The sequence below is a fragment of the Xenopus laevis genome, chromosome 6L (assembly GCF_017654675.1).
Source record: "Xenopus laevis strain J_2021 chromosome 6L, Xenopus_laevis_v10.1, whole genome shotgun sequence".
NCBI classification, from domain to species: Eukaryota; Metazoa; Chordata; class Amphibia; order Anura; family Pipidae; genus Xenopus; species Xenopus laevis.
In genome coordinates, this window is record NC_054381.1 from 138932260 (window position 1) to 138960021 (window position 27762).

The 27762-nt window shown below is 37.9% G+C and overlaps 1 protein-coding gene across 6 annotated transcripts in view; it reads right to left on the minus strand.

Annotated features, from left to right (window-relative positions):
• Window positions 1-27762, minus strand: part of vps13b.L (vacuolar protein sorting 13 homolog B L homeolog) — a 591067-nt gene that overhangs the window by 453456 nt on the left and 109849 nt on the right. For all 6 annotated transcript variants that reach the window (XM_018268144.1, XM_018268145.1, XM_018268146.2 and 3 more), the window contains exon 17: window positions 26977-27161. In XM_018268144.1, coding sequence (XP_018123633.1) covers window positions 26977-27161 — 185 coding nt within the window. The remainder of the gene's footprint in view (window positions 1-26976; window positions 27162-27762) is intronic.

The following is a 27762-nucleotide window of genomic DNA, read 5'->3' on the forward strand; positions in this document are numbered from 1 at the left end:
TGCACGTTTGCTGACATTTTTGCTTTCGAATCGGAAACACAATACAGACCGCAACTTCTTCTGAAAAAGTTTGAGACAAAACCAAGTAACAGCTGTTTTCTCTTTTCATCTGCTGATTAACATGCTCTTTGAAGTAAAGTCCCATATATGTATATATTAAATATTTGCTGTGCTCAGGCAACTTATGCCAATGTGACCTTATAAAGATGGAAAGTATGTAGTCAGCATGTAAAAATATGCATTGGGCTATGTTAGTGTTGGTAAAAACAAATTCTGAATGACACTTGGTAGTAATTGACAAAAAGTCTTCTTCCAAGTCTTAACTATGGGCACGTGAATAACTATGGTAGCTTCCTTTGCCCCCAACCTTGCTGTTCATTATTTCTGTTAACCAGGTCCTTTCTCTTAAAATTGTTCATTCACAAAAGTGGGTTTTTAATTAAATATTCATATGAGAAAAATTAAAACATTTTTTAATGGAACAAAACAGTTGGTCCTGTAGTTTAACCAGGAACCCTAAAAATAATTTGAGTACTAAGTCAATAAGCGACCTCACCTATAGAAAAATCCCTTTTCAACGAGGGGGTTGCTAGAGAATGCCAAAGATATACTATTTTCAAATGATGTTTTTTTTTTACTTCCTTCTACTTCATTTAATTTCAAATAGGTTTTAACAACTTCATGACTTCTAAGAACCGCTATGATGTAATAGCTCGGATACTTAATACATGAATCAATGTATAGTAGCACCAAGGAGACCATGTGGAGGAATTACGTTATTTAAACAGTGTCCGTGCCAAAAAGCCTTGCAATGCGTCACTGGAAAATTTTAACTAAAAACAAAATGTTTCTGAATTTCAATACACTAGAAAAATAGAGAAATGCTTTATGGTTTTCAGTTCAAAGAAAACTTGCAAATTGATTTATTAATGTTAAAAATTAGAATAGGAAAGAAAATTAATTATTCTTCTCTTTATAAAATAGCCTAAGCAGCAGAACAACTGGAACCCAGTGGGCTCTATTGCAAACCATATTTCTGTGTGCTGCCCCAAACCTCTTGTAACCCAAAGTCATAACTGTTTTTTTTTGTAAGCCACTTTACCCCTTAACCCACAATTTGCAATAAAGGGCAGAGATATAATTAATACATTATAAACAAATACAATGCTTATATCTTAGCCCCGTGAGATTTTAATACATGTTGGATATGAAAAGTGAAACTCCATGGGATACCAAATCTCCTCTGATGAATAGTCCAATGACACCAAGCACATCAGGAGTGAAGAGCTCAATGACCATGGAGCAGCAAAGTACCACTGTCCTTTTGGTATGGTTGATATTTTGAATTTTGGATAAATGTTGTGTGCACCAAATTTAGGTTTCATGTGTGAAACTTCCTACCATTTGTATTTTTATGTTGTTTAAAGAGATCCTATCATCGGAAAACATGTTTTTTTCAAAACGCATCAGTTAATAGTGCTACTCCAGCAGAATTCTGCACTGAAATCCATTTCTCAAAAGAGCAAACAGATTTTTTTATATTAAATTTTGAAATCTGACATGGGGCTAGACATTTTGTCAATTTCCCAGCTGCCCCTGGTCATGTGACTTGTGCCTGCACTTTAGGAGAGAAATGCTTTCTGGCAGGCTGCTGTTTTTCCTTCTCAATGTAACTGAATGTGAGACATGGGTTTTTACTATTGAGTGTTGTTCTTAGATCTACCAGGCAGCTGTTATCTTGTGTTAGGGAGCTGTTATCTGGTTACCTTCCCATTGTTCTTTTGTTTGGCTGCTGGGGGGAAAAAGGGAGGGGGTGATATCACTCCAACTTGCAGTACAGCAGTAAAGAGTGATTGAAGTTTATCAGAACACAAGTCACATGACTTGGAGCAGCTGGGAAATTGACAACATGTCTAGCCCAATGTCAGATTTCAAAATTGAATATAAAAAAAAATCTGTTTGCTCTTTTGAGAAATGGATTTCAGTGCAGAATTCTGCTGTAGCAGCACTATTAACTGCTTCATTTTGAAAAAAAAAATTTTTTTCCCATGACCGTATCCCTTTAATCAGGTGGCTTACTCCTAAACATAATTGATCGGTGTCCCATTTAATGAAAGAAAAGCGGAAAAGGATATGGTTACAGTGGGTTTCTTCTGTACTGAAATTTTAGAAATAGACATTGTTGTGGTGACACAGGTAGGGAGAGAAGTGAAGCAGGTTAAGGATATAGTGTAGGAAATGAGGTTTAGTAGAGAATTGAATTGGTCTAATTGTATTGTTGGTTATAAGCTCTGTTCCAAGGATAGGAAGTATCTCATACAGGTAAAGGTATGGGACCTGTTATCCAGAATACTCGTGACCTGGGGTTTTCCGGATAATGGATTTGGATCTCCATATGATAAGTCTACTGGAAAATCATGTAAACATTAAATAAACCCAATAGGCTGGTTTTGCTTCCAATAAGGATTAATCATATATTAGTTGGGATCAAGTACAGGGTACTGTTTTATTAAAGGAAAACTATACCCCCAAACAATGTAGGTCTCTATAAAAAGATATTGCATAAAACAGCTCATATGTAAAACCCTGCTTCATGTAAATAAACCATTTTCATAATAATATACTTTTCTAGTAGTATGTGCCATTGGGTAATCATAAATAGAAAATTGCCATTTTAAAAAATAAGGGCCGCCCCCTGGGATCGTAGGATTCACTGTACTCACAAACATACCAACAAACCATACATGTTAGGTCACATGAGCCAATTAACAGACAGAGTTGTGTCGTTTGCTTCCACACTTCTTCCTGTTGCAGTTAGAGTTGAAGTATTTCTGGTCAGGTGATCTCTGAGGCAGCACACAGACCATCACGAAATGGTGGCTCAAGGCAAGAGATGTAAAAGGGCAAGATTTACTTAAATATATATTCCAGTTTGGTGAGATTCTTTAATATGCCACTTAATATGATATGAACTATCTGTTGCTTAAGTGTTCATTTTGGGGGTATAGTTTTCCTTTAATACAAATACAATTTGGATTATTTGGATAGAATAGAGTCTATGGAAGAAGGACTCTGAGCTTTCTGGATAATGGATTTCTGGATAACACATCCCATACCTGTATAGGTTGCGATACTTGCCCGACAGTGCTAGTGTTTGCCAAACATAGTTAATTTTCCCCTTCTGATTTGAAGTAGGTTCCCAGACAACCATGTTAGTCAAAACACGACATTCGATGTAAGCTTTAATGTTTAGGGAGTTACTAAACTGATGCCAATGTTGCCCTTGATGTCACAAAAACAATCCATTTACACACGAAAACGTTGTTTTTCATGGACTTTATGTGCTATTTTTAATAGGGACTTCAGAAACTTAACATCTATCCTGTCCTAAAAATGGTGCGTTAGACAAATGATTCCAACTTTGCATCTCTATTACAAATAAGTGAGCGTGTTTAGCACATGCAGTGTATTTAAGACATATCCTTAATTTCTTCTACAGGACATACTTGCACTTAAGCTATTCCCTGAAGTGTTCATTTTAGTGCTAGGAAAGTGTAAATACAATACGGCTTAATTTACCCCAACTTTATTTCATAAACCACCCCTTCCAAAAAAAATCCCTGTTAAAAACAACACAGAGGGAAATTTGTGGTAAGACCAGAGTGTGCCAAGACAGCTGAGGCAACATTATCAATCTCGAAAAGGGCTGCAGAGCACCAAAGGCGTCACTTGAAAACAAAATGTCTTTTCTAACTCAAATATGAGGCACTTTATATATGGGAATGTAACAAAACACTGAGATCGTTGGTTACAGCTAACAGACTCCCCTAATCTGTACCATTTCCCTGTTAGGAAAAAAAATGAGCTTTATAAATATGACTTCATAATAAATACAGTTTTTCCATCCTGCAGTCATTAAATCAAGAATGAAAAACTTTTTTTTTTTTTTTTTTACTTGATAATATCAACAAGTTCACAGCATGCTAGATTTATCATTAAAAGGAGAAATCCATGAGATTTCTATTCCAGGACTATAGTTAATTCTTCTTTTCATGACACATTTGGCCAATGAAAGCAGACAAAAACAGTAGTACTTTGAAGCGATGGCCAATAAATGCCGCTGTGGTTTACCGAGAGAGAGATGCACAATATATTAGACCACAGTTAATGAAATTAAATCATTTCTTCTGTTCCTGCAATGTGTCCTATATTACTTGCTTGGAAACCATACAACTGTTTATAATTTCCGAGATGTTCTTTTATTTCGGTAGGAAACACTATCGCTTGCATCTACTTGTCGTAATTAACTCAATACATGGTAAACACAGAGGAAGGGGTTATGGAGTGTAACCCTTGCAGAGAAGTCTTGTTTGGCCTGGGACAAGCCAAATATCTTATGGACTAAATACCAGGCCCGGACTGGCAATCTGTGGGTTCTGGCAAATGCCAGAGGGGCTCCTATAAGGTGCCATAGAAAGTCAATATTTAGTGGGCTGGTAGAGGCTGGGTGGGCCTCTTGTGGGCTGATTGGGCCTCTGTGTACCTGAAGTGCCAGGGCCTATTTTAATTCTCAGTCCGGACCTGCTAATTACCCTTCTGAGGTGTTTGTTTTAACAGTTAATAACTGCTTGTCTGCATTCATCAGGGTTTATATTATTTGTGATAGAAAGATAAATGTGACAATTCTTGGTGCATTATCATCAAAGATGAAAGTGGTGTAACTAGATGTTAGTAGGCCCCACAGCAAAATAATTTTAAAGCCCCCAACATAACCAGAGGTTGTCCTTTTTTTACCTATATATGTTGAAATCGCTCATTATTTGGGCCTCGTGGGGCCCCCAATACCTCCTGGCACCCCCTGCAGCCGCAGGGTCTGCTTCCTCTGTAGTTACGCCCCTGTACATGGCTACCCACACAAATTTTTTTATATCCTTACAGAGAAAACCCCCACTTTGGCAGAACATTGTTGATCATGAAAATATTAGAATTTAATCCTAAACCCTTCTTATGTTTGCAAACACATAAGACAGGACAAGACTGAGAGTAAAGCAAACACCAGCACTCTAGAATGTGCATTATATATCACTATTGCAAATGGTAGCACTTGTTTCCAAGAGATAGTATTGAGATAGTCAGGTGGCTCTCAGAGCTTCCAATTCAGATTTTAGTATGGGTTCATAACTTTGACTAATTGTAGAAAGAAAGAACTTACACTCGCACACCCTGGCCGTCCAGACAAACACGAATCCCAGGTGCTCGGCGATAGAGGAACTTGGCAACCTCAGAAGTAACGTAGAAACAGAACACACCGGCACGACATGGGTACTGCTAGTAGGTATAACCATGCTCGTTTATTGCGGATGCAACGTTTCGGGGCGTGACCCCTTTCTCAAGCACTTCCCTACTATTTGTGCCTGCACCCAGGCCAACACAGTGATCCTGGGTGCAGACACAGGAGGGTGTGGATGCCAGCTGATTTTTGATCTGTATATACACGCATGCTAAGAATCAGCCCCATGTGACTGTGGCTTTAGACTTTAGACCCTATGGGGCAGGAACCACCTTACCATACCTCCCAACTGTCCCGTTTTTTGCGGTACAGTCACAATTTTGACAGCTCAACCCGCAATCCTGGATGTTACTGAAATGTGCCGACTTTCTTTTTGATCTCCTGCACCGAACACCATAAAAAGATACAAAGTTTCTGAGACTTAATTGGCTTTTGGCAGGTGCACTTTGATACTTTTAAGATAAACAAAGAATTGTAACAATTTAAGATAAGCAGATTTCTTGGGGTAACTGTGACTTGCAGCTTAAATGGCAATTCACCTTCATTAGCAAAACTGTAATAACACAGAAAAACCACATAAATGTGTTCAAATTTTCATAACCTGCCAAATTTTTCTATAATAAACATGGTAATTAGGGAGTGTGGACACAAAATGGGCGTGGTTAAACATTTCACCCTATTTGTCCATCTTTCTATTTTTAAAATGTTAGGAGGCATGCCTTACTCTTGTCTGTTTAGAACTCAGCACTTCATCCAAAAGGTTTTTTTATTTTTTTTTATATTTTGTATTGCCCCTTGTTTGTTCTATGACTGTATTGTTTTAGGGGCAGATTTATCAAGGGTCGAATTTAGAAGGTAAAAATACTTCGAAATTCTACCTTCGAATTGGAATACTTAGACTTCGAATATCGAAGTCGAAGTTTTTTTACATCGAATTCGGCCATTTGCGGTCGAAGTAAAATCGTTCAATTGAATGATGAAATCTTTCGAATCGACCGATTGGAAGGATTTCATCCATCGATTGAACGATTTTTCTTCAACTTCAAAAAACTTAGAAAAATGCTCTAGAAGGTCCCCATAGGCTAACACAGCACTTCGGCAGGTTTAATTTGGTGAAGTATTGAAAACAACGGTTTTTTAAAGAGACAATACTTCAATTATCGAATGGTCAAATATTCTAACTACTTTACTTCGAATCGAATTCGAAGTCGAAATAGCCTATTTGATGGTCGAAGTATCCAAAAAATTACTTCGAATTTTGAATTTTTTACTTCGAAAATTCCCTCGAATCCACTTAGACCCTTGATAAATCTGCCCCTTAGAGTACAGTACAGCATACACAAATAAAATAAATAACGTTAAACATACATAAGCTAAATGCACAAGAGTTCACTGCAGTTATATAGAAACTATAGTAGGCTGCCGAGTTATTTTCACTCTTCGTTAATAATGGAATTTTGATAACCACAAAGTTTTATTTCACCTCTCATTGATAAAAATGTCTCTGACTCAAGTTCCAGTTCTAAAGGTCATATCTAAGTCTGAAAGCTCACTAAGTGACAAGCTTGTGTCAGCATTGCAGGCATAATTGCCCCCTGAATATCATCACCTATCCTATATCTCGTATTGTGTTACATAATAAATATATTCATTTGCGTCATAAAACCATTGCTATCACTCAAATAGCAAAGTAAATGTGTGGAAAGGCACGCACTCCTGCGACCCCCAAGTTTGTAAAAATTAGATCCTTATTCTGAGTGCGTGCATTTCCACACATCTACTTTGCTATTCACCCCAAGTTACGGGTTCGGGGCACTGCACCCAGGCCACCCCCTATCATCGGTGAGTGCAAGCATTTCCATATTGATTGTGATATATATGCTTTGGATCATATGGTTTATTACATCTCACCCAAAGAGAAGGACTTGGGGCATTGCACCCAAGTCACTTTAATCACCGGGTGAGTTCTCTTGGCCATTTGGCTCATAATTGCCATATAAGTGAAATTTAATTCACTTGGAAAGAGCCGCAAGAGGTTTTTCATTTCAATCCCTCAAATACACATATTACCTCAATAAGCAATAACATTAAGTTACCTTAAAGGAGAACTAAAGCTTAACTGAAGACGTAGGCTAGAAATGTTGTACATTATGTTTTCGGCTTCTGTAAACTGATGTTATTCCAATATTTAAAAAGGGATTACGATCTCAGCCTGGCAATTATAGGCCAGTAAGCTTGACATCTGTGGTGGGCAAATTATTTGAAGGCTTGTTAAGGGATCACATTCAAAATTTTGTCCTAATGAATGGCATTATGAGCAACAATCAGCATGGCTTTATGAAGGATAGGTCATGTCAGACGAATTTGATTGCATTTTATGATGTGGTAAGTAAGATTCTGGATAGTGGGGGGGCAGTAGATGTGATCTATTTGGATTTTGCCAAAGCGTTTGATACTGTGCCCCACAAACGACTGCTTTCTAAACTAAGGTCTGTTGGGCTTAATGAAGTAGTTTGCACGTGGATAGGAAACTGGCTACAGGATCGGGTACAGAGGGTGTTTGTTAATGGGACATTCTCTACTTGGAGTAAGGTTCTTAGTGGGGTCCCCCAGGGCTCAGTATTGGGTCCACTTTTATTTAACTTGTTCATTAATGACTTAGGGGAGGGTGTTGTAAGTAATGTATCAGTGTTTGCAGATGACACAAAATTATCCAGCCCAATTAATTCCATCCAGGATGTGGCATCCTTGCAACATGATCTTGACAAACTGGCAATCTGGGCAGCTAAGTGGCAAATGTGATTCAATGTTGATAAATGTAAAGTTATGCACCTGGGATGTAAGAATATCCACTTATACCCTTAATGGGACTGCACTAGGCAAATCCATTATGGAAAAGGACCTTGGAGTCCTTGTAGATGATAAACTTGGCTGTAGCAAGCAATGCCAGTCAGCAGCATCAAGGGCAAATAAGGTCTTGAGCTGTATTAAAAGGGGCATAGAGTCAAGGGAGGAGGGGGTCATTCTTCCACTGTATAGAGCACTTGTAAGGCCCCATCTAGAATATGCCGTACAGTTTTGGTCTCCATCACTCAAACAGGACATTATTGTATTATAGAGGGTACAGAGAAGGGCAACTAAGCTGGTAAAAGGTATTGAAAATCTTAGCTATGAGGAAAGACTGGCCAAATTGGAGATGTTCACGCTGGAGAAGAGGCGCTTAAGGGGTGATATGATGACTATGTATAAATATATAAGGGGATCATATAATAATCTCTCTAATGCTTTATTTACCAGTAGGTCCTTCCAGCTGACACGAGGTCACCCATTCCGATTAGAAGAAAAGAGGTTCCACCTAAATATTCGGAAGGGGTTTTACAGTGAGAGCTGTGAAGATGTGGAATTCTCTCCCTGAATCAGTTGTACAGGCTGATACATTAGATAGCTTTAAGAAGGGGTTGGATGGCTTTTTAGCAAGTAAGGTTATACAGGGTTATGGGAGATAGCTCATAGTCCAAGTTGATCCAGGGACTAGTCCGATTGCCATTTTGGAATCGGGAAGGAATTTTTCCCCCTCTAAGGCAAATTGGAGAGGCTTCAGATGGGTTTTTTGCCTTCCTCTGGATCAACTGGCAGATAGGTAGTTAATAAAAAAAAAAAAAGGTTGAACTCGATGGACATGTGTCTTTTTTCAACCTTACTTACTATGTTACTATGTTACTATGTTACTATGTTACTATGTTACTATGTACAAGCCCAAGGAAACCACATTCCTTTAGCAGTAAAGATATGTCTCCAAAGATGCCCCAGTAGCTCCCCATCTTCTTTTCTGCTGATTCACTGCACATGCTCTGTGCTGCTGTCACTTACTGAGCTTAGGGACCCACTCATAATATACAGTACACGTAGAATAGAAATGTCACAATATATGGCTGATTAGTAATTAATACAGATAATTACAGCTGCTCAGAGCCCACTGAGCATGTGAGTGTCACAGACACTTTCCAAGATGGTGACCCCCTGTGACAAGTCTGAAGTCCTCGATCATTGCTGCTATTGACAAGCTGAAACTTTAGGCTGGTGCAATAAGTGCAATTTTTAGCCATATTCATTTTTAGGGTTTACTTCTCCTTTAAAGGGACCTCACAATGACTTCTCTGACCAGGACTCACTTTATAAGCCACTGAAGTCTTGTTGTGAGTCATTTATCCTCCATGCACACTGGCAGCTACCCAGAACTGCTGAGGAGAACCATTCAAAATTGTACCTCCACAAAACAAATACTAATAAAAAAAAACAACACAACTCCATTAGTACCCCATGCCCCTGTAGAACCTTATTTGGGGAGTGGAAGGAGGACTTGTGTCACCTTATGCTTTTATATGGTCACAGAGCTTTGGTGACTACGAACATTTTAAAGATATGGTGGTTCACCTTTAAGTTAACTTTTAGTACCGTATATACTCGAGTATAAGCCGAGTTTTTCAGCCACCAAAATATGCTGAAAAACTCTATCTCGGCTTATACTCGGGTCAAGCGCAAAAACGGTCGCCGGCGTCCAAGAATAGTCGCCGGCGTCCAAGAATAGTCTCCAAGAATATTCGCCGGCATCCAAGAATGGTCACTGGCATCCAAAAACGAGACGCCGGCACCTCCAATGGGAGCAGAAACCCTCAATTTTTTGATTGAAACTTACCAGAAGCTGCTGCATTTCTCACCCTCGGCTTATACTCGAGTCAATAAGCTTTCCCAGTTTTTTGAGGTAAAATTAGGTACCTCGGCTTATACTCGGGACGGCTTATACTCGAGTATATACGGTATGTGGACGATTCTAAGAAACTTTTTTTTATAGTTTTGTAAGTATTTGCCTTTTTGTTCTGACTTTTTCCAGCTTTCAAGTGGGGGGGGGTCACTGACCCCATCTAAAAAGAAATGCTCTGTAAAGCTATACATGCATTAATATTGCTATTTTCTTTTACTCATCTTTCTATTCGGTCCACTCCTATTCATATTTCAGTATCGTATTCATATCAATGCATGATTGCTCGGGTAATTTGGACCCTAGCAACCAGAATGCTCAAACTACAAACTGGAGAGCCGCAAAAGAACTCAAAAACCATAAATAACAAAAAATTAAAACCAGTTGCAAATTGTCTCAGAATATCACTCTACTAAAGGTTAATTCAAAGGTGAACAACCCCTTTAATAAATGTACATACATAACTAAACAATAATACCTGGCTAACGTATACTTGCTCCAGGCCCTGCCAGCTCAAAAGACAGCCCTGCTAGAAGAGGGATACTAATCTTTCAGCTCTGAGCATTTGGCAGAGAAAAGGTTAAGAGCAGAACTGTTTCCTTATGTTTATAGAAGTATTTTTTACACTCTAAAAGAGCACATTCACATTCAGTTTCTGGCTTTGATTCAGCAGAACCCCATCTGCATACTGCATTGCTTACAGGCACATCTCAGTCATGCAATAGCTATGTCACAGCTCATATATCAAATAAAAATCACATTCAAGGCCACACAACTTTATGTACCCAAAGTCTTCCATTCTATTTAAAGTAATCCTGAGAGAGCTCCTATTGCACCTCGCTGCTAAAACTCACATTTTGCTGGAAAACGGAGTTCTGCAACTTAAATATCAAACAGTTCCCCCCCAATGTAGAGCAGTGGAATCTGAAAGACAACTCTATTAAAGCAGTAAGCTCTGGAAGACTCATTACTTTTGGAAACAGGTGCACGAGTACAAAACCGTATCTTTTGTGCACCCAACAAATCCCGAAAGGGCAAATTGAGAACGGGGAAAGCACTAAATCACTAGAAAACATGAATGGATATGAACTCCAGTCAAGTCCCAAATACATTTTCCTCAGCACCCTGGTTGAAAATACACAGGATGAGTTTCTTATATTGTCAAGAATTCACTTGGAAACTGGAGAATCAGTCATTTGAGGAATCTTTTATTCCAGTAGCATTTATGGCCTTTCCATGACAATGCTTAATAGAATGTTTTACTTTTAATTTATTACAGCTTTGTAAGGAAAGTGGGAAAATATTTGGGTGGAAAAGCTTTTTCGCTAAATGAATTTTATAAGTATTTTTTTTGGGGGGGGGGGACTTTGGGGTAAATTTACTAAGCATCGAAAATTCACCAGGGGAAAAATTGTTTAGACATTTACTAAAATGCGAAGTTGTGCCCAGAACGAATTTTCTCTCGTATTACTTCGGCAATGTGAGCAAATCCTAGAGCAACTTCGTTAGAGGTCTTCACTCGGGCTAATTCGCATACGGCGGGAAATTTAAAGTTGAATGGACGTATATGTTGCAGCAAATACATTGCATTAGACAAGTCCAGAGAACCTTAATAAAGACAATAGTGTTGTTATAATGCCCTACACATGAGCCCAGTGTATAGTTTATGTTCCATATGTTAGATAATGTATGGGGGAAACCGGTTACCCAAAAAAATTTTTAAGGACTTTTGCAGGCTATCACTCTGAAATAAGGAAATGACACCAGTGTTTTTTGAACTTAAAAACTTTTTCCACTAAAAAATATGGTGTAAGTAACAGAAGCTTGAGGTCTGAGCTGGCGAAGGCAAGTCTGGCGAAAGAGGTAACGTTCAGTAAAATCCGCATCTTAGTGAATTTGCAGAGTAACGGCCATTCGCCAGAGCGAAAATTCGTCTTGCGATTGAGTGCAAATGAGCGCTAGCGTCTGTCTCTTTTGCTAGCGAAGTTATGACTGCACGCATTAATAAATTGGCAAAGTGCCTAAAAACGGTTACGCTGGCGAATTGTCGCCAGCGTTAGTCATTTCGCCCTTTAGTAAATCTGCCCCTTTGTCTTTTCAGCAACTAACACTTGAAGGGGATGTACCGTTAATTTCAGAGTAAATCCAAGCAACCTTCTTCATAAATTGAACTTTGGGTAACTGTTTTATTATCACTCTATGAGGGGCAGTAAGGTAGCCCAGGACTGAATACTTATATAATCAGCATACAGGTATGGGATCCGTTATCTAGAAACCCGTTATCAAGAAAGCTCTGAATTATGGAAATGCCATCTCCCACAGACTCCATTTTGTCCAAATATCCAAATTTGATCAAAACGAAGATATAATCCTATAAAACGAAGATATAATCCTTATTGGAAGCAAAACCAGCCTGTTGGGTTTATTTAATGTTTAAATCATTTTCTAGTAGACTTAGTATAAAGATCCAAATTACAGAAAGATCTGATAACCAGAAAACCCCAGGGACAGCGCATTCTGGATAACAGGTCCAATACCTATACTTATTTACTATAGGGCAGTGCCACCAGATAGAGTACTGCACCATATCATGTGCCAGCAGAATACCCAAAATGTGGCCAGGTTAAGGGTGAAAAAGCTCTGATTTAACAGCCATACAATAGGTTCGTAGGCACCTTGCAAATAGAATTGGGGTGGTGTGTGGGCCACATGTATAACCTAAAAAAAAGGGAAACCCCAGCACAATGAATTTACATTATAGTCCTTTGACTCAGCATCTATCTTTCAGGTATGCATTGCTGTCCCTGACAACCTACTCAGGCGCTCTAATGGGACAGCCCTTAGGAATTAATATCATCCAGGTATTTTATTGCATGGAAAATAGATTTTTTTTTTTTTAAATATGTCTTATATGTTCTAAGGTGAAGTTCCCCTTTAATGTTTTTTTTTCCTGACAAAAAAAAAACCCCATGAAAGCAGAACAAGCACTTCCAGATTACACATATCATGGTAAATGAGACGAGTAGGGCAAAAAAAAAAAGCTCAGGCAATTTCAATGGCCATATGTTAGTGCACTACACCTAATAATAATCACACACACCGAACAGGCATGGAAATGCTGAACACAAGCCTGTGGCAGAAATATTTCTCCTTCTGCTAAGCATTTTTATTATTACAAACTCTCAATAAAAACCGCTTCCAAAATAAGGGGGAAGAAAGTAATTATTAAAAGAAAAAAGTTTCCTTCCTCTTGCCAAACATGTTTCTTGGCTCAAATAACCAGGAATAAGGAATATCAAAGGGCTGTGCGGTAGTTTAGTCTATTAAAAACAAGCATGCCTACCAAAAATGGCAAATCTATACATTAAAGGGCCTTCAGAAGAATGTCATACCTGAGAAGTTCCCACAAATTACATGGACACTTCTCAGGGGCATTCTAAAACAATTCCGAACAAATATTAAAGCTCCCACACATATTACCATAGGAAGCATAAGGTAAAAGAATTGCAAGCAGGATACAGTTTCCATGCATGTTCTGGGGGGTGACCAGAATGTATATTCAGTCTAAAGATTTCAATGAGAAAAGTTAGTTTACCTTAAAAGTAACTTATAGTACGAAGTAGGTGCTGCCTTCCCAAGCACCGGCAACATTTACCCCATCAGATAAATGGGAATCAGATATGCAAGGGCATAGTTTCAGTTAACCTTGAGAGGAGCATGGTAGCTAAAAAAAACTACATGCACCCTGGGCCTAAAGGTTGGTGCCCCATGGAGATGACTTCTGGGAGATTCAGAGTAACTACCCCAGCTCCTGAGTCTGATAAATAATAGGGATGCAATAAACGTTCGTCACAAAAAAAATTTACAAAATACCAAACCAAATCATTACACTAAGCTCAAATTTGAGATGAAAAAAAAATTGCCTCACCTGAGAAAACAAAAATTGGCAAATTCACCTGTCCAGAGTTTAAGGGGGTTATCTATTAAAGTCTGAAAGTCAAAAAATTCTAGTTTTTTTAACTATAAAATCGGAATTTTTCGTGGAGAAAAAACACGCAAATTTTTCGGGATTTATCATACCCCGAGGATGGAAAAGGTCTGAATACAAATATCCGGCATCTCAGACTTACTGAGGTTGTATTTAAGTCAATGGGAGAGGTCCCTATCCTATTTGGAAGTTTCTGTGGTCTGCGCTGGAATAAGCCTGAAAATCAAACTATTTCTGACTTTTTGGGCAAAAATATCAAAAAAAAAAAAAAAAAAAAAAATCGGGCTTTTCAGGAAAAAGCCAGAAAAAAATCAAGCAATTCAGGAAAAAAACTCAAAGATCGTACGATTCGGATTTTCACTCAATTTTTTGTTCGTCCCTGATCCGATTAAATTGTGCTATTTTAATAATAAATAAGGTCCAATCAAGGATTCTAGTTTGGTAGGGCTTTTTTTATTCAAATAGTAAGGACATTTCGGATTTTGATAAATAAGGGCCTTAAAGTCACATAACTTTTTAGTGTTGCACTGAACCACACTGAAACCGTAAAGATTCTGTTGAAGCATTACAGGGGTCATTTATGAGTACAAAGTGCAATTTTGGGCACAAATCAGCATGTTACCTACAATGCACCATTTTTTCTACAATGTAATTACAGCTTTGAGGTAGCAATGCACCCAATGGAAGATAGTCCTTCGGACAACAATATTCGGCAGAATTAATAAAATTCTGATATGAACAATGTTCACAAGAAACACATTCAGACAGTGATACAAACTAACAAGGATGGCACTAAGGGGGTTATTTACTAAACTCCGAATAGCTGAAATCCGAAAAATTTGTGATTTTTTTGTGTTATAATAGGCTTTTAAAAAAAAAAAAATTTAAGAATTTATTAAACTCCAAGGGCTAAAAAGCCTGAATATAAAAACACGGCATCTCAAACCTGTCAAGGTTGCATAAAAGTCAATGGGAACAGTCCCATTGATTTTTGGTTGTGTCGGGGGTTTCGGGCAATTTCACAATGTTTTCTGAGCTTTCTGGTGTTTTCCGAGTTTTTTTCCGAGTTTTCGGGGAAAATTCACAAAATAATCGTGAAAATCGTAGCTTTTCCTGCAAAGGTAATTTTCAGGAAAATTTAATAATAAATAAGCGTAAAAAACCCGAGCGGCTTAGATCGGAGTTTGTAGCAGCCGATATTGAGATGAATTCAGACCTTGATAAATAACCCCGCTAAGTAATGCATATATTTTCCTGTGCTATTTTTAAGGACCCAGGGTACAAAATTAAATTAAAATGGCCTTTATTATTAATAAATATTTATATTGTAAATATTATTAAAGCACATTTTTTAAATCATGCATGGTAATTTACTGAACTTTACAATATTTTGTTGGCCCAAGTCATTTGTATGTGTTATCTAAATTTCCATTTAAACTCAACACGACCATACTGTATGGGCCTTGATTGTGTCATATGTGTGTTCAAATATCAGAGGGGCATGTGCTTCCATCATGCATCCCAGTAAGTTAATTTACTTCCTAAACGTCAATATCATCATTACCGTTGCCACCTTTTCACATTCTTGCACAAAAGAGTATCACATCTTCCCTTTCTTAGAGTCACTGAGATGTCTACCTATTTGCGATCCAGTTAACCTCAAATATTGGCCAACTGGGTCTGACCAGCATGTTTATATATGACCCGGTGCATGATAGGATGTTAAAGGATTAATTAAATCAGAAACCATGAACTTTTTTTTGCAAGCACCTGCATTCAATATACTTTGCATTTACTCAAGGGTTTCCTTAATTTTGGTAGTTACCTGTACGTGTGAATATAAACAGTGGTAATGAAATCTCTTGGGCTAGCTGGCATAATAAAGCACTCGTTACTCACTGTTTGGGTTTCTGATGTCACTTGAACCCTTTGCAGTAATTAACAGATTGTAATTCACAGTTACCTCATCAATTCTGTGTATAAACAGAACTGGCAGAGAAGGCCAAGCAAACTCAAGGGTTAAAAGTGTATTTAACGTTTTCTTCAAGGGCCCTTTCTAGAGCAACTCAACAGCTGTATTAAGAATTAATCAGTAAAGCATTTCCACTGGAAAGATTTGTAATGAAAGGAAGCCAAACTCGTATATCTTTTATAATGAGGCATAGGGAGCGCAATACAACTGGTTTCAGGCTCCATTCTTTATTCAGCTCATTATTATTGTTACTATAAATAAAAATGCATAACTACTGCACCTACATCTGTACCGGACCAGTGAACCTCTAACGATAATGTGCCGGCAAAGAGCAGAGATTTAACGAATGGAAGTTCAATTTAAGGAGAACACTGTTTAGGAGAACTGTACTGCTAAAATAACAACAAAAATGTCAATTAGCTTCATCCATAGAGAGACATAAGCACATGCAAATGCAATGAAATGAAATGAACCAGACTGATAGTAGTATTATATAGTGGCTGACATTATGGATGACAGCTAACACAAATTTAAGGGATTTATGTTATTTGTACTATTTTGGGTCACCTGTAATACTGAACAAGTGCGATTGTTGTTGTTGTTGGATTTTTCTTATTACTTATGGCTGTTTTAGCAACCCTAACTCCATACCAGGCCCCTTTTAATCAGTTCCTAGAACCTTAAACAAGGACAGGGAATAATATTGATCTGATTTGGGAATCGCATAGAAATTGAATGGGCAAGACTGAACATTTTACTGGCTGAAGACCACCGTGGACTGTTAGTTCTCTATATATGAAGAGTGTTGGCTCAATGCTGGCTCAATATGGGCGACCACATTGGATCTGCTCATTTGGTGACCCAAAAAGAATTACCGGGCAGATTCTTTGCATTTGCTTGTGGAACACTGAGCCCTGCTAGCGATAAGTAAAGCAGGAGCCCTGCAGCACTTTGAGAGGTCCATTTATCAAAGGTTGAATTTTTAATTCATGTGAGTTTTTTAAAATGTGAATATACTCACAATTCAACTGGGAGAAAAATTTGAATGCCTAATATTCAATCGAATGGTTTTGATCCGATAATTTGAATCATATTTGATTCATATTTATTCATACGAAGCAAATTTTTCAAATTTTAATTGTCAGGAAGGCTATTGATATCTCCAAATGGCTCACAGGACCTCTGCCATTGACTTGTACATGAATTTGGCAGGTTTTAGGTTGAATATTTGAATTAGGAATGCTTCCATTGTCAAGGTGTGATAAATCTCACATTCAAATTTACATTTGAATAGGGGGATTACATTTCAAATGTTGGAATTTTTAAACTCGATAATTTAAATTCGAATTGACTATTTGACCCTTGATAAATCTGCCCCTAGTATCTGGTTTAAGATGGCCATAGACGCAAAGATTAGAGATTTGTACGATTTTAAGATCATGTGTGGAGTGTCCTGACATCTGTCTTGCCATGCGATTGGTCTTTCAGTTGACAGGTTAGAAAATTTCTGTTGGCTGCCGATAATCTCTCGCGTGTATTGCCGATCTCACGGTCTTCAGTGGGAGACTGTCACTAGCTTTTGTCGGGCATAACTTTCGTACGATTGCTGTAGGGGCAGAACATCTGCTGATCTATTCTTTTACTTTTTATTTGATCTGAATGGTTAGTGGCAGGTCGGGAGATGGAGAAGTCCAATCGTTCGAGGATTTGAACGATCGGATGTTTGCATTTATGGCCAGCTTAAGGTGGCATCCCACCAGAGTGCTGTAATTATCAGTAAGTATACAGAGAAATCATGGAAACTATTTATACTTGATCAGTAAACCTGGCATTAAATAAGAGAAAGACAGGTCATACATTGAGATTTGTCAATATATATCATCTAAAAGATTGTCAACATAAACCATCTAAAAGAACTCAGCACATTCAATATTACGTTTCAGACTCTTATCTATCTAACTTGGAACTAAAAGGCCAACTACAAGCAGCCATTTTAACCTTCCTCTCTTTATGTTGCCAGTATCCATGTCCATCTAATTTAGTGAATAGGAGACACATATCTTGGAATAATTTCATATCTACTATATGAAGCAAAAAGAAAATCCTTAGAAACCACATGGTCTAATACTTTGCTAAGTAGATTTTTAGTACCTGACTAAGCCACACACACTTTTAATTGGCAGTTACAAACAGGTGGTCCCTCAAGGGCAAGTTTGTGCCCCACTACTTCATACTTACAAACAACAGAAGGCAGCTGTGCTCCTCCAGGATATTAAAATGGTTAAAAACGGCAAATGTTGACATGTTTGCTTGCAACAGATCTAGCCCTGGACTCATTTAGTTAAGTATGTGTTTGGCAAAAGGGAATTAAACCACCACTACAGTAGTTCTTTCTAGAATGGGATGTCTCAAGGGATGAAACGCCTCCATGCAAAATACAATATAGCATATATGTGTGTCCATATAATGGAGGCTGCTCTAATTAAGATTTTATGATCCATACAACCTTTGCACTCTCCCTCATTTTGCTCATTCGCACAGGCTATATTGAACATTCAGTACCACCATGTATGGTTTCTAAAATTCCATTAGAATTTCATTGTGATTGCTCACAGTGCACAAGATTTATTCAGTGTGTCTTTTATGCACTGCATTTTATGGTCCATGTTTATTTGATTATGGCTTCACAAGAACACTCGCACACCCTACAGTGCCTTTTTACTGTGTTAATTTATTATGAGGATTACATCTAATTGTTTAGACCAGGGGTGTCCAAACTTTTGGCTTGCCGGGCCACATTGGAAAAAGAAAAATTGTCTGGGGCCACACATAAAATACACTTTTAATTGTAAAAGTAAAGGAAATAAACAGAAAAGAACTACAATGCCAGTTGGATAACCAGATAGAGCTATACAATGGAATATGGGACACCTGGATAATAAATAGACGTATTATTATATTATTATTACTAACTGGGCAATGGGCAGAGACCCCCCTCCTCCTATTTCCTCGGGAACCAAGAGTTTCAAACTGGGCCGCATTCATATGCATTCTGGGCCGCATGTGGCCCTCGGGCCGCAGTTTGGACACCCCTGGTTTAGACCAACACAGGCCTTTAAGGTTTAAAATTCTAAGAGCATAAAACAAAAAGCATTAGCTCATAAAGTAATTTGTTTTGTACCAAAAAGAGAGGTGTTGGTAACACGACACTTGTCTGTTTAATTTGTCTATGTAGAGTCCTTCATCTAATTATACACAGACCTTGCAATGACTAATTGGTATAGGAAAAAACTGGACGAGAGCTCCCTGGTTAAAAGCTAAACTGCCATATTTTATATACTGGATTTATTGCACCAGCCTAAAGTTTCAGTTTGTCAATAGCAGCAATGATCCAGGACTTCAAACTTGTCACAGGGGGTCACCATCTTGGAAAGTGTCTGCGACACTCACATGCTCAGTGGGCTCTGCTTAGCTCTGAGAAACGAACAAGTTAGGGACCGCCGTGGTATGGTGGCTTATCAATTTTATTATCATAACTTTGTATGTATATTCTTTTTTTAGACGGGGGATTATTGTACTTAAATATGTTTTTATATGGTCTTAAGAGTGCACCCACAACCCTCCTTTTTTGTACCATAGTACTCTTGGCATGCAATTGGTAAAGATGTGTGTCCCAGGCCTTACCAACAAGGTAGTACAGTGCCCCATGGTTTCTAATAGCACCCAGACTACATAGGCCAGCTATATATGTTTTACATGGTGCACATGGCTGTTTAGAATACCAAATATAAGTGTAACTGAAGCGTCTATGAGCCTTCGGTTTTATAATGAATACTGCACAAATAAAAAAAAAAAATTCAAAAAAACATGTTAATAAATGATACCATTGCCATTTCAATTCAGTGAACAAAAGAAAAAATGTTGGTGACGAGACAAAGAAAAACTAACAAATAACAACAAAGAAGTGAATAAAGGGAGTTCTTTTGGCTTTAAAGGGGCAATATACACCAGTCTGCAAAATTAGTCCAATAAACTGAGCTGAACATTAGCAATTCATTTTGCCAGTTATTTTAATCAATTTTATTTAATTTAATTTAGGAAGCATAAGAAGAAATTGGCAAAAGAGGTTAAGCATTAATAAATGCAAGGTTATCTAAGGGTAAAAATAAATAATGCACACCAAATGGTAGTATGTTGGAGGCCACATTCATAGGAAATGATTAGAGGATTTTTGTAGATAACAGACAATGCAACAATAGGCAGAAGCTATAAAACTGAATGAAGTACTCCCTTGAACAAACAAGGGCATTGAGGGATAAAAATATAATTTTGTCTACATCTAGATTACTGGTAAGTAGCCCATAAAAACTTAGGTACTTCGATTTGAAGTTTCTTTTAATTTCGACCTTCGATCTCCCAAACTCCCCCAATTGCCATCATACAGGTTGTAGGAGGTCCCCCATAGGCTAAAACAGCACTTCGGCAGCTTTTAGGTGGCGAATGGTTGAAATCGAAGTTTTAAAGAGACAGTACTTTGAAAAATTTCGACGTTTTTTCAAATTCGAATCGAAGTATGACTATTCCCTAGTCGAAGTACACAAAAAATAGCTTGAAATTCGAAGTTTTTCACTTCGAAACTTCACCACGAACTTTGGTAAATCTGCCCCCTATGTGTAGAGGTGTGCAACTAAACTGGTTAACAGAATGGAGCAATTAAACTACAAGGAAACATTATCAAGGATGGTCTTTGGAGACAAAGTGCTTGCAAGGGGACATGATTGCTCTTTACAAGTACAGGAATGGGATCCATTATCCAGAAAGCTAAATTACAGAAAGCCTGTCTCCCATAGACTCCATTTTATCCAAATCTACATTTTTAAAAATGATTCCCTTTTTCTCTGTAATAATAAAACAGTACTTTGTATTTGATTCAAACTAAGATATAATTAATCCTTACTGGAAGCAAAACCAGTCTATTCGGTTTCTTTAATGTTTACACGATTTTCTAGCACACTTAAAGGAGAAGGAAAGGCTTTGTGCACTTGGGGGTGCCAAATGCTAGGCACCCCCAAGTGCCTTGTATTGACTTACCTGAATACCGGGCTGGTGCTCAACTGCACCAGCCTGGGGTTACTCCAGTGAGCACCATGGAGCGATCCACTTCAGTCTTCTTCTTTCTTCAAATTTCCCGGTGCAAACGCGTGCGCAGTTGAGTGAAATAGCCAACTTTTTAGTTGAAGTTCGGCTTTTCGTTATACTGCACATTTGCAGCCACGCGAAGACAGAGGAAGACGGAAGAAGAACGCTCTGTGGTGCTCACTGTTATAACAACCGGCCCGGTGATAGGAGCACCAGATCGAGGTTTCAGGTAAGTCAATACAATCACTTGGGGGTGTCTAACATTTAGCACCCCCAAGTGCACCGAGCCTTTCCTTCTCCTTTAAAGTATAAAGATCCAAATCACTGAAAGATCCATTATCTGGAAAAAGACAGGTCATTCTGGATAACAGGTCCCATACCTGTACATTTAAGGCCATTACAAGGCTGCAGTGCTAAGTCCGCCGCCATTGTTCCACCAGATACTATCTTCTTGGTTCCCCAGAACAACTGTGAATGTACAAAGATATTTTATCAGATCCTGCTTACGATACCCGTAATTTTTAATGATGAACTATGTTGCTACACAGTCTGTTAATTTTCAGGAGTAAGAATCCATGCCTCCAGCTTGCCTTTAAATGAACGCAAACCAGTGATAGTTTTGGCAAATTTCTGAGTGTTAAAACCAAGCAGCACAGCTGGCATATTACACAGCAAAGAAAACGTTTATGTCATACCCACTCAATGATTCTATTTGTTTGTCATTCTGAAAACACAAACATGTGGGAAGAACATAGCTATTCCAAATTCGCTTTCGCCAACCCCCCCCCCCCAAAACCCCCTTTTTTTCTTAAGTGGTTAAAGAACTATGCAGTGACTCCAGCCTGTTTTATAAGCACACCTGGGAGGAATATGGAATCTTGTTACTTTCCTCATTTTTACCCTGATGTGGTTTGGACCAGATGTTTAAATCTTACACTACGTACATTTTCTTCTCTTCTTCCAAGGCAAAAGCAAAATAAGGGGAATATTTGACTTCACTCCACAAGAGACCTATTTAATAGTTTGGCGGTTATGTAAGTAAAGGTAGCTTGGCTAACCCAATGTTGACGACATACAGAACGACATGATCCTAATGAGTTGGAAAATATGGGCTCTCATGAGGATCAACCAGATGCTACTGCGCTGAGAAAAGCTACTGTATTATTGAATTTCATTTTTATGAGGTAAAATTTATTATTCAACCATTAAGGTATCCCACATGAAATCTTACATAAAATAGTTTTACAGTTGCTCTCTGGAAAGTAGATTTCGTTTTAGCTTTAAGACACCATTTGCAGGAGGGATTCAATTCCCATGACAACTGTGCTGTGCATGAAATGAGAGGCCTGCAAGTCGTTTTGCCGGCCAAAGTACCTGATTAATGGTGCTGGGCTGTCAACAAAATAACAATCTGCCCAATGGGGGTAGAGATTGTACACAGGCCACAGCTCACAGATCACGTGAAGTTTTGCATATTTTATGTGGGCTTCCACATCACTTTGCTCTTCAACGCTTTAACTCATTCAGCACTAGCAAATATTAAATTACCTGCCGTTACATGAATTTCAATATATTTTATATAGTGAATAAAGTATCCCCTATTGTAAAATATAAGGATATTATAAGTTACCGAGGAGTTTCATGACCATATAAAAACACAAGGCCGAAGGCCGAGTGTTTTTATACAGGTCATGGAACTCCGAGGTAACTTCTAATATCCTCATATTTTGCAACTGGGGGTACTTTATTTATTATAATACACAAATTTAAGTGAGTCATGTGACAGAAATGACATCAGAACTCACCGTTTATAACTGATGACATCAGAACTCACCGTTTATAAAGATATAATTTACAAGATATTCATGGCTTTTGTGTATTATATAGCAATATCACAGGGACAAATATCACAATGACAAAACGGCATTGCAAGCAAAAGTTGTAGAAAAAAAGGACGCAAGTAATGCAAAGCTCCCCTGCCAAGGCAGATTTGAGAGGTTTTTTGTCACCTGAAAGTCTGGTAACTAAAATTTTCTATCATTTGTGCTTTTTGAGTTACAGGTGTGGGATCCTATACCTGGAAACCCGTATTACGGAAAGGCCGTCTCCCATAGATTCCATTTTATACAAATAATCCAAATTCTTGAAAATTATTTTCTTTTTCTTTGTAATAATAAAACAGTAACTTGTACTTGATCCAAACTAAGATATAATTAATCCTTATTGGACTCAAAATCAGCCTATTGTTTTTTTTAAAGGGATACTGTCATGGAAAAACATTTTTTTTCCAAAACACATCAGTTAATAGTGCTGCTCCAGCAGAATTCTGCACTGAAATCCATTTCTCAAAAGAGCAAACAGATTTTTTTTATATTCAGTTTTGAAATCTGACACGGGGCTAGACATTTTGTCCGTTTCCCATCTGCCCCAGTCATGTGACTTGTGCCTGCACTTTAGGATGGAATTACTTTCTGGCAGGCTGTTATTTCTCCTACTTAATGTAACTGAATCAGTCTCAGTGGGACTTGGCTTTTACTATCGAGTGCTGTTCTTAGATCTACCAGGGAGCTGTTATCTTGTGTTAGGGAGCTGCTATCTCGTTACCTTCCCATTGCTCTGTTGTTAGGCTGCTGGGGGGGGGGCAAGGGAGGGAGTGATATCACTCCAACTTGCAGTACAGCAGTAAAGAGTGATTGAAGTTTATCAGAGCACAAATCACATGACTTGAGGCAGCTGGGAAGCTGACAATATGTCTAGCCCCATGTCAGATTTCAAAATTGAATATAACAAAATCTGTTTGCTCTTTTGAAAAATGGATTTCAGTGCAGAATTCTGCTGGAGCAGCACTATTAACTGATGCGTTTTGGAAAAAAAAACATGTTTTCCCATGACAGTATCCCTTTAAGGTACGTAGAGCCAAAATATGGAAGGATCCATTGTCCAGAAAACCCCAGGCCCCAAGCATTCTGCATAAATGATCCAATACCTGTATTTAGATTTTTATTCAGTAGCTCTCCAGTTTGCATTTTTAGCAATCTGGTTGCTAGGCTGCAAATTGCCCTAGCAACAATGTATTGATTTAAGAGACAGGAATATAAATATGATTAGCAATAATAAGAGCTGGAGTCAAAAGATGGCAACTAATGCAGATCAATTGCTTCGAATTAGCCATTCTATAGCATACTAAAAGTTAACTTAAAGGTGAACCACCCCTTTAAATGCTAGGAAGAAATCACCTTCTCTGCTCTCTCCATTTTATTTTTGGGCTGAAAAGGGCAAGTACCATCAGTATCACAAACTTCCATTCAAGTGAAATATCCTGACAAAGAGCATGTCTACGTTGCCATTAATCTGACTGCTCTAGCTTGTGTGCTATTGTGATACTGGAGCAAGGCAAACTTCCTCCTTAAATGCTTTCTTAAATAAAATCCCAAAAAAATATTTACACACTAGGAATGCTAAATTGTTCTTATCCACAAATGGGAAAGTTGTGCAATCCCCTTTAATATGTGGGCTGACCAATGACTGCATTGGCCAAACTGCTTATCCGTCTCTCTACATGTGTTGCCAAGCTTTAGTACTGAGACTACTCATGTTAGATAGCTGGTGGGAAAAAAAGATGTTTTGAGTGAAAAAAAGTGATTTAACAACACAGAACTAGTGTAAATATAACTTAATCATCCCTCTTATTCATAGAAAATGTGTGTGCCATTATGAATGCAAAGGGTGGAATAAAATGGTTGTTTATTTCCAGGGTAGGAAAAATTAATCTTTGGGACAGAATGATGGGAACCTGAATTTGCAGCTGCAATAACAACGAATGCAGTAATTTCCATAGAAAGGTTTACCATACATTACAAACCTGTCTCCTTTCAAAGCCAGTTAATTTCATTTTTAGTACCTTAGTGTGTTAGAAATAAAACATGGTAATAACTAGAGCTTTCCTGCACGCTGGGGTGCCATACACAAATGAAGCCTATATATGTAAAGTACTTATAGCACCCATTTTCTAGGATAAAAAAAGGTTGTGATTGATAGCAAAATGGCTCTCAGAATTATTATCTTGCATCACTGACATTATACCACTAGTCAAATAAATTAAGTTTGCCCTTTTAGATCGTATTTGCTCACATGTACTGTAACCCCAGCATTAGTTTTTGTCTGAGTTTTTATCCTTACAAAAGTGTTGGCTATAAGGTGCCAACTGTGGCACTTTGAATTGATTGATTTGTTTGTTTGTGAGATGTAAGAAGAGACTGTTACCAGACTTCAGCACCGAAGTGAAGGACAGAGTCTAAAACTGCATAGCAGTGATCTACAATAATTAGATTAGTGCACCTTAAAGCACTAGGGAGATCTTTTCAGCTTTGGACATTCTGATCTTGATGTAAAGGATTTCACACTGTGTAACATTTTAATCTGCCATTCTGCATGAAACTCCCTCAGTTAGCCATCAGTATTATCAATCTTTCAGACTTAAAGAGTCCTCCCTACAATGTGTGTAGTATGTAAATACAGCAATAATAATCTTTGTCCAGTGAAATTCAATGAAACATTTTTAAAGGGGATAAAAAAATATTTCAAATTTTATTTTATCAAGTTAGTCAAGCAAAATGAACTTTAATTACACTGTATAAATTATTTGAATCTGGTTTCCATCAGTCTGGGAATTCATAATTATAGCAAGCAGGCAGGAGCCATTTTGTGGACACTGTTATTAAGACAAGCCTTGTATCATCTCAGAATCTTGTTTGTGCACCAGAATGGGGGACCTGATGCACATCCCAATGCACTGGCTACACAATTAAATCGTAAAAGACCTGGAGGAATGTGAGAAGAGCAGTGACATCTCGGAAGTGCTGAATGAAAGTAAAAGAAATTGCCTGCCCCACTCTTATGCCTAAGGCATAGAAGAGGGGCAGGCAATATTTGATTGACAGCTGAGATTTTTAAATGAGTTTACAACAGCTATGAATGCTTTAATAAAAAAAGAATTTGGATTTCATGTTTAATTTGAAAAGGACTTTTCTTATACAGCTTATGTCTGGGTGACAGGTCCACTTTAATGGCAGTGTTAACATTTGAGGTGGTTGTCCCTGATAACTTAAAGAGGAACTATCGAGAAAATAAAAATTTAAGATTCCTTGTACTGAAATAAGAACCTTTCTAAATAAAATCAATTAAAAAGTTATGCATTGTTTCTGAAATAATCAAGTTTTTATTCACTATTCCTCTCTCGGCATCTGTTTCTCTTGATTCTGTCTTCATGCAGCAGTTGGGTGTCAGATGAATGATCCAATATATCTTATAGGGTGCTCCCTTTCCTAGCAGATGTATTAGAGCTCACATAACGGATTCCAGTACAAACAAAATCTAACAAAATAACTCCCTTTTGCACAAATTCTGCATGTAGAGAGACGTGATGTCTGGTAATTTTGATAGAGTGAGCTCTAGTACATCTTCTAGGCAAAAGGAGCCCTCTATAAGATATAGTGGATTCATCTGACACCCAACTCCTGAATTAATTAAATTAATTATTAATATTAATAGTTCCCCTTGAACAAAAAATAAACCCTATATCACGGAACTTTTGCCACCCCTACATAGGGCTATTGCACACAAGGTGAGATCAACCCCAGTGAGCCTCCCTTTGATACTAGACATGTTATGCTTTAGATTCCAAATGCAGGGTTAAACCTGAAAACAGGATAATTGATATGATTACTAGAACACATCCAATAATAGTGAAGCAGAAAATTTAGATCTAAGGCTAGATGGCATTATAGCAACACATTTCACAATTAGTTTAAATAATGCAATATCCTTACCTGCTGTAGGGAAGATCTCATGCAACAGAGCCTCAGTAAGCGCTGAAGAGCCACTAGTTTTGGAACTGTAAGACCAGCTATCACATATAACCTGCAGCAACAGGGTCTGAGCCCTTGTGGCCTGAATGGTCAAGTTTGGAAGTTCAAATATATATTCCATCACTGGAACCTGAGCTCTGTTCGTCCTGGGAAAAGATACACTTTAAATATTATTGAAACAGCAATGAAAATATTAATATATTCATAAGGGGATTGAATGGATAGCAAAGAGAACATAGGGGAGAACAAAAATTGTGGCTATATCGCAAGAGGGGTAATTCAACGTCTGCAGATGTCCAGCTATAGTGGGCCTACAACTGCCAGTATCCTAATACAAACTGCAATGCCTGCTATAGAACTAACAAGAACTGCTGTACTTAGAAGAAGACAGCAATTTCTGGTTACCTGAAATTTCTTAGTATTGAGGCTCAGCAACTGCTGAAAAGTCACAGGCTGGGTATGTGTAAGTGATCTAGGCCTGCGCTGATTTATTCATGAATAAAAATGCAGTTAAAAAATGCTATGAGTAGTAGTCCTGCTTTACCTTGAAGGCTGAAGCCCTAATATGGAGTATTATTGGTGTTGGTTTAACAAAAATACATACATTAACACATAAGGGCTTGCTGAACATATCCAAAAGTGTGAACATGATCCCCATGTGATTAATAAAGAACATGCAGTTAATTAAAAACTATAAATACATATGAAACTCCCAAAATATTTTCTTTCTGTGGATTTTAATAACCT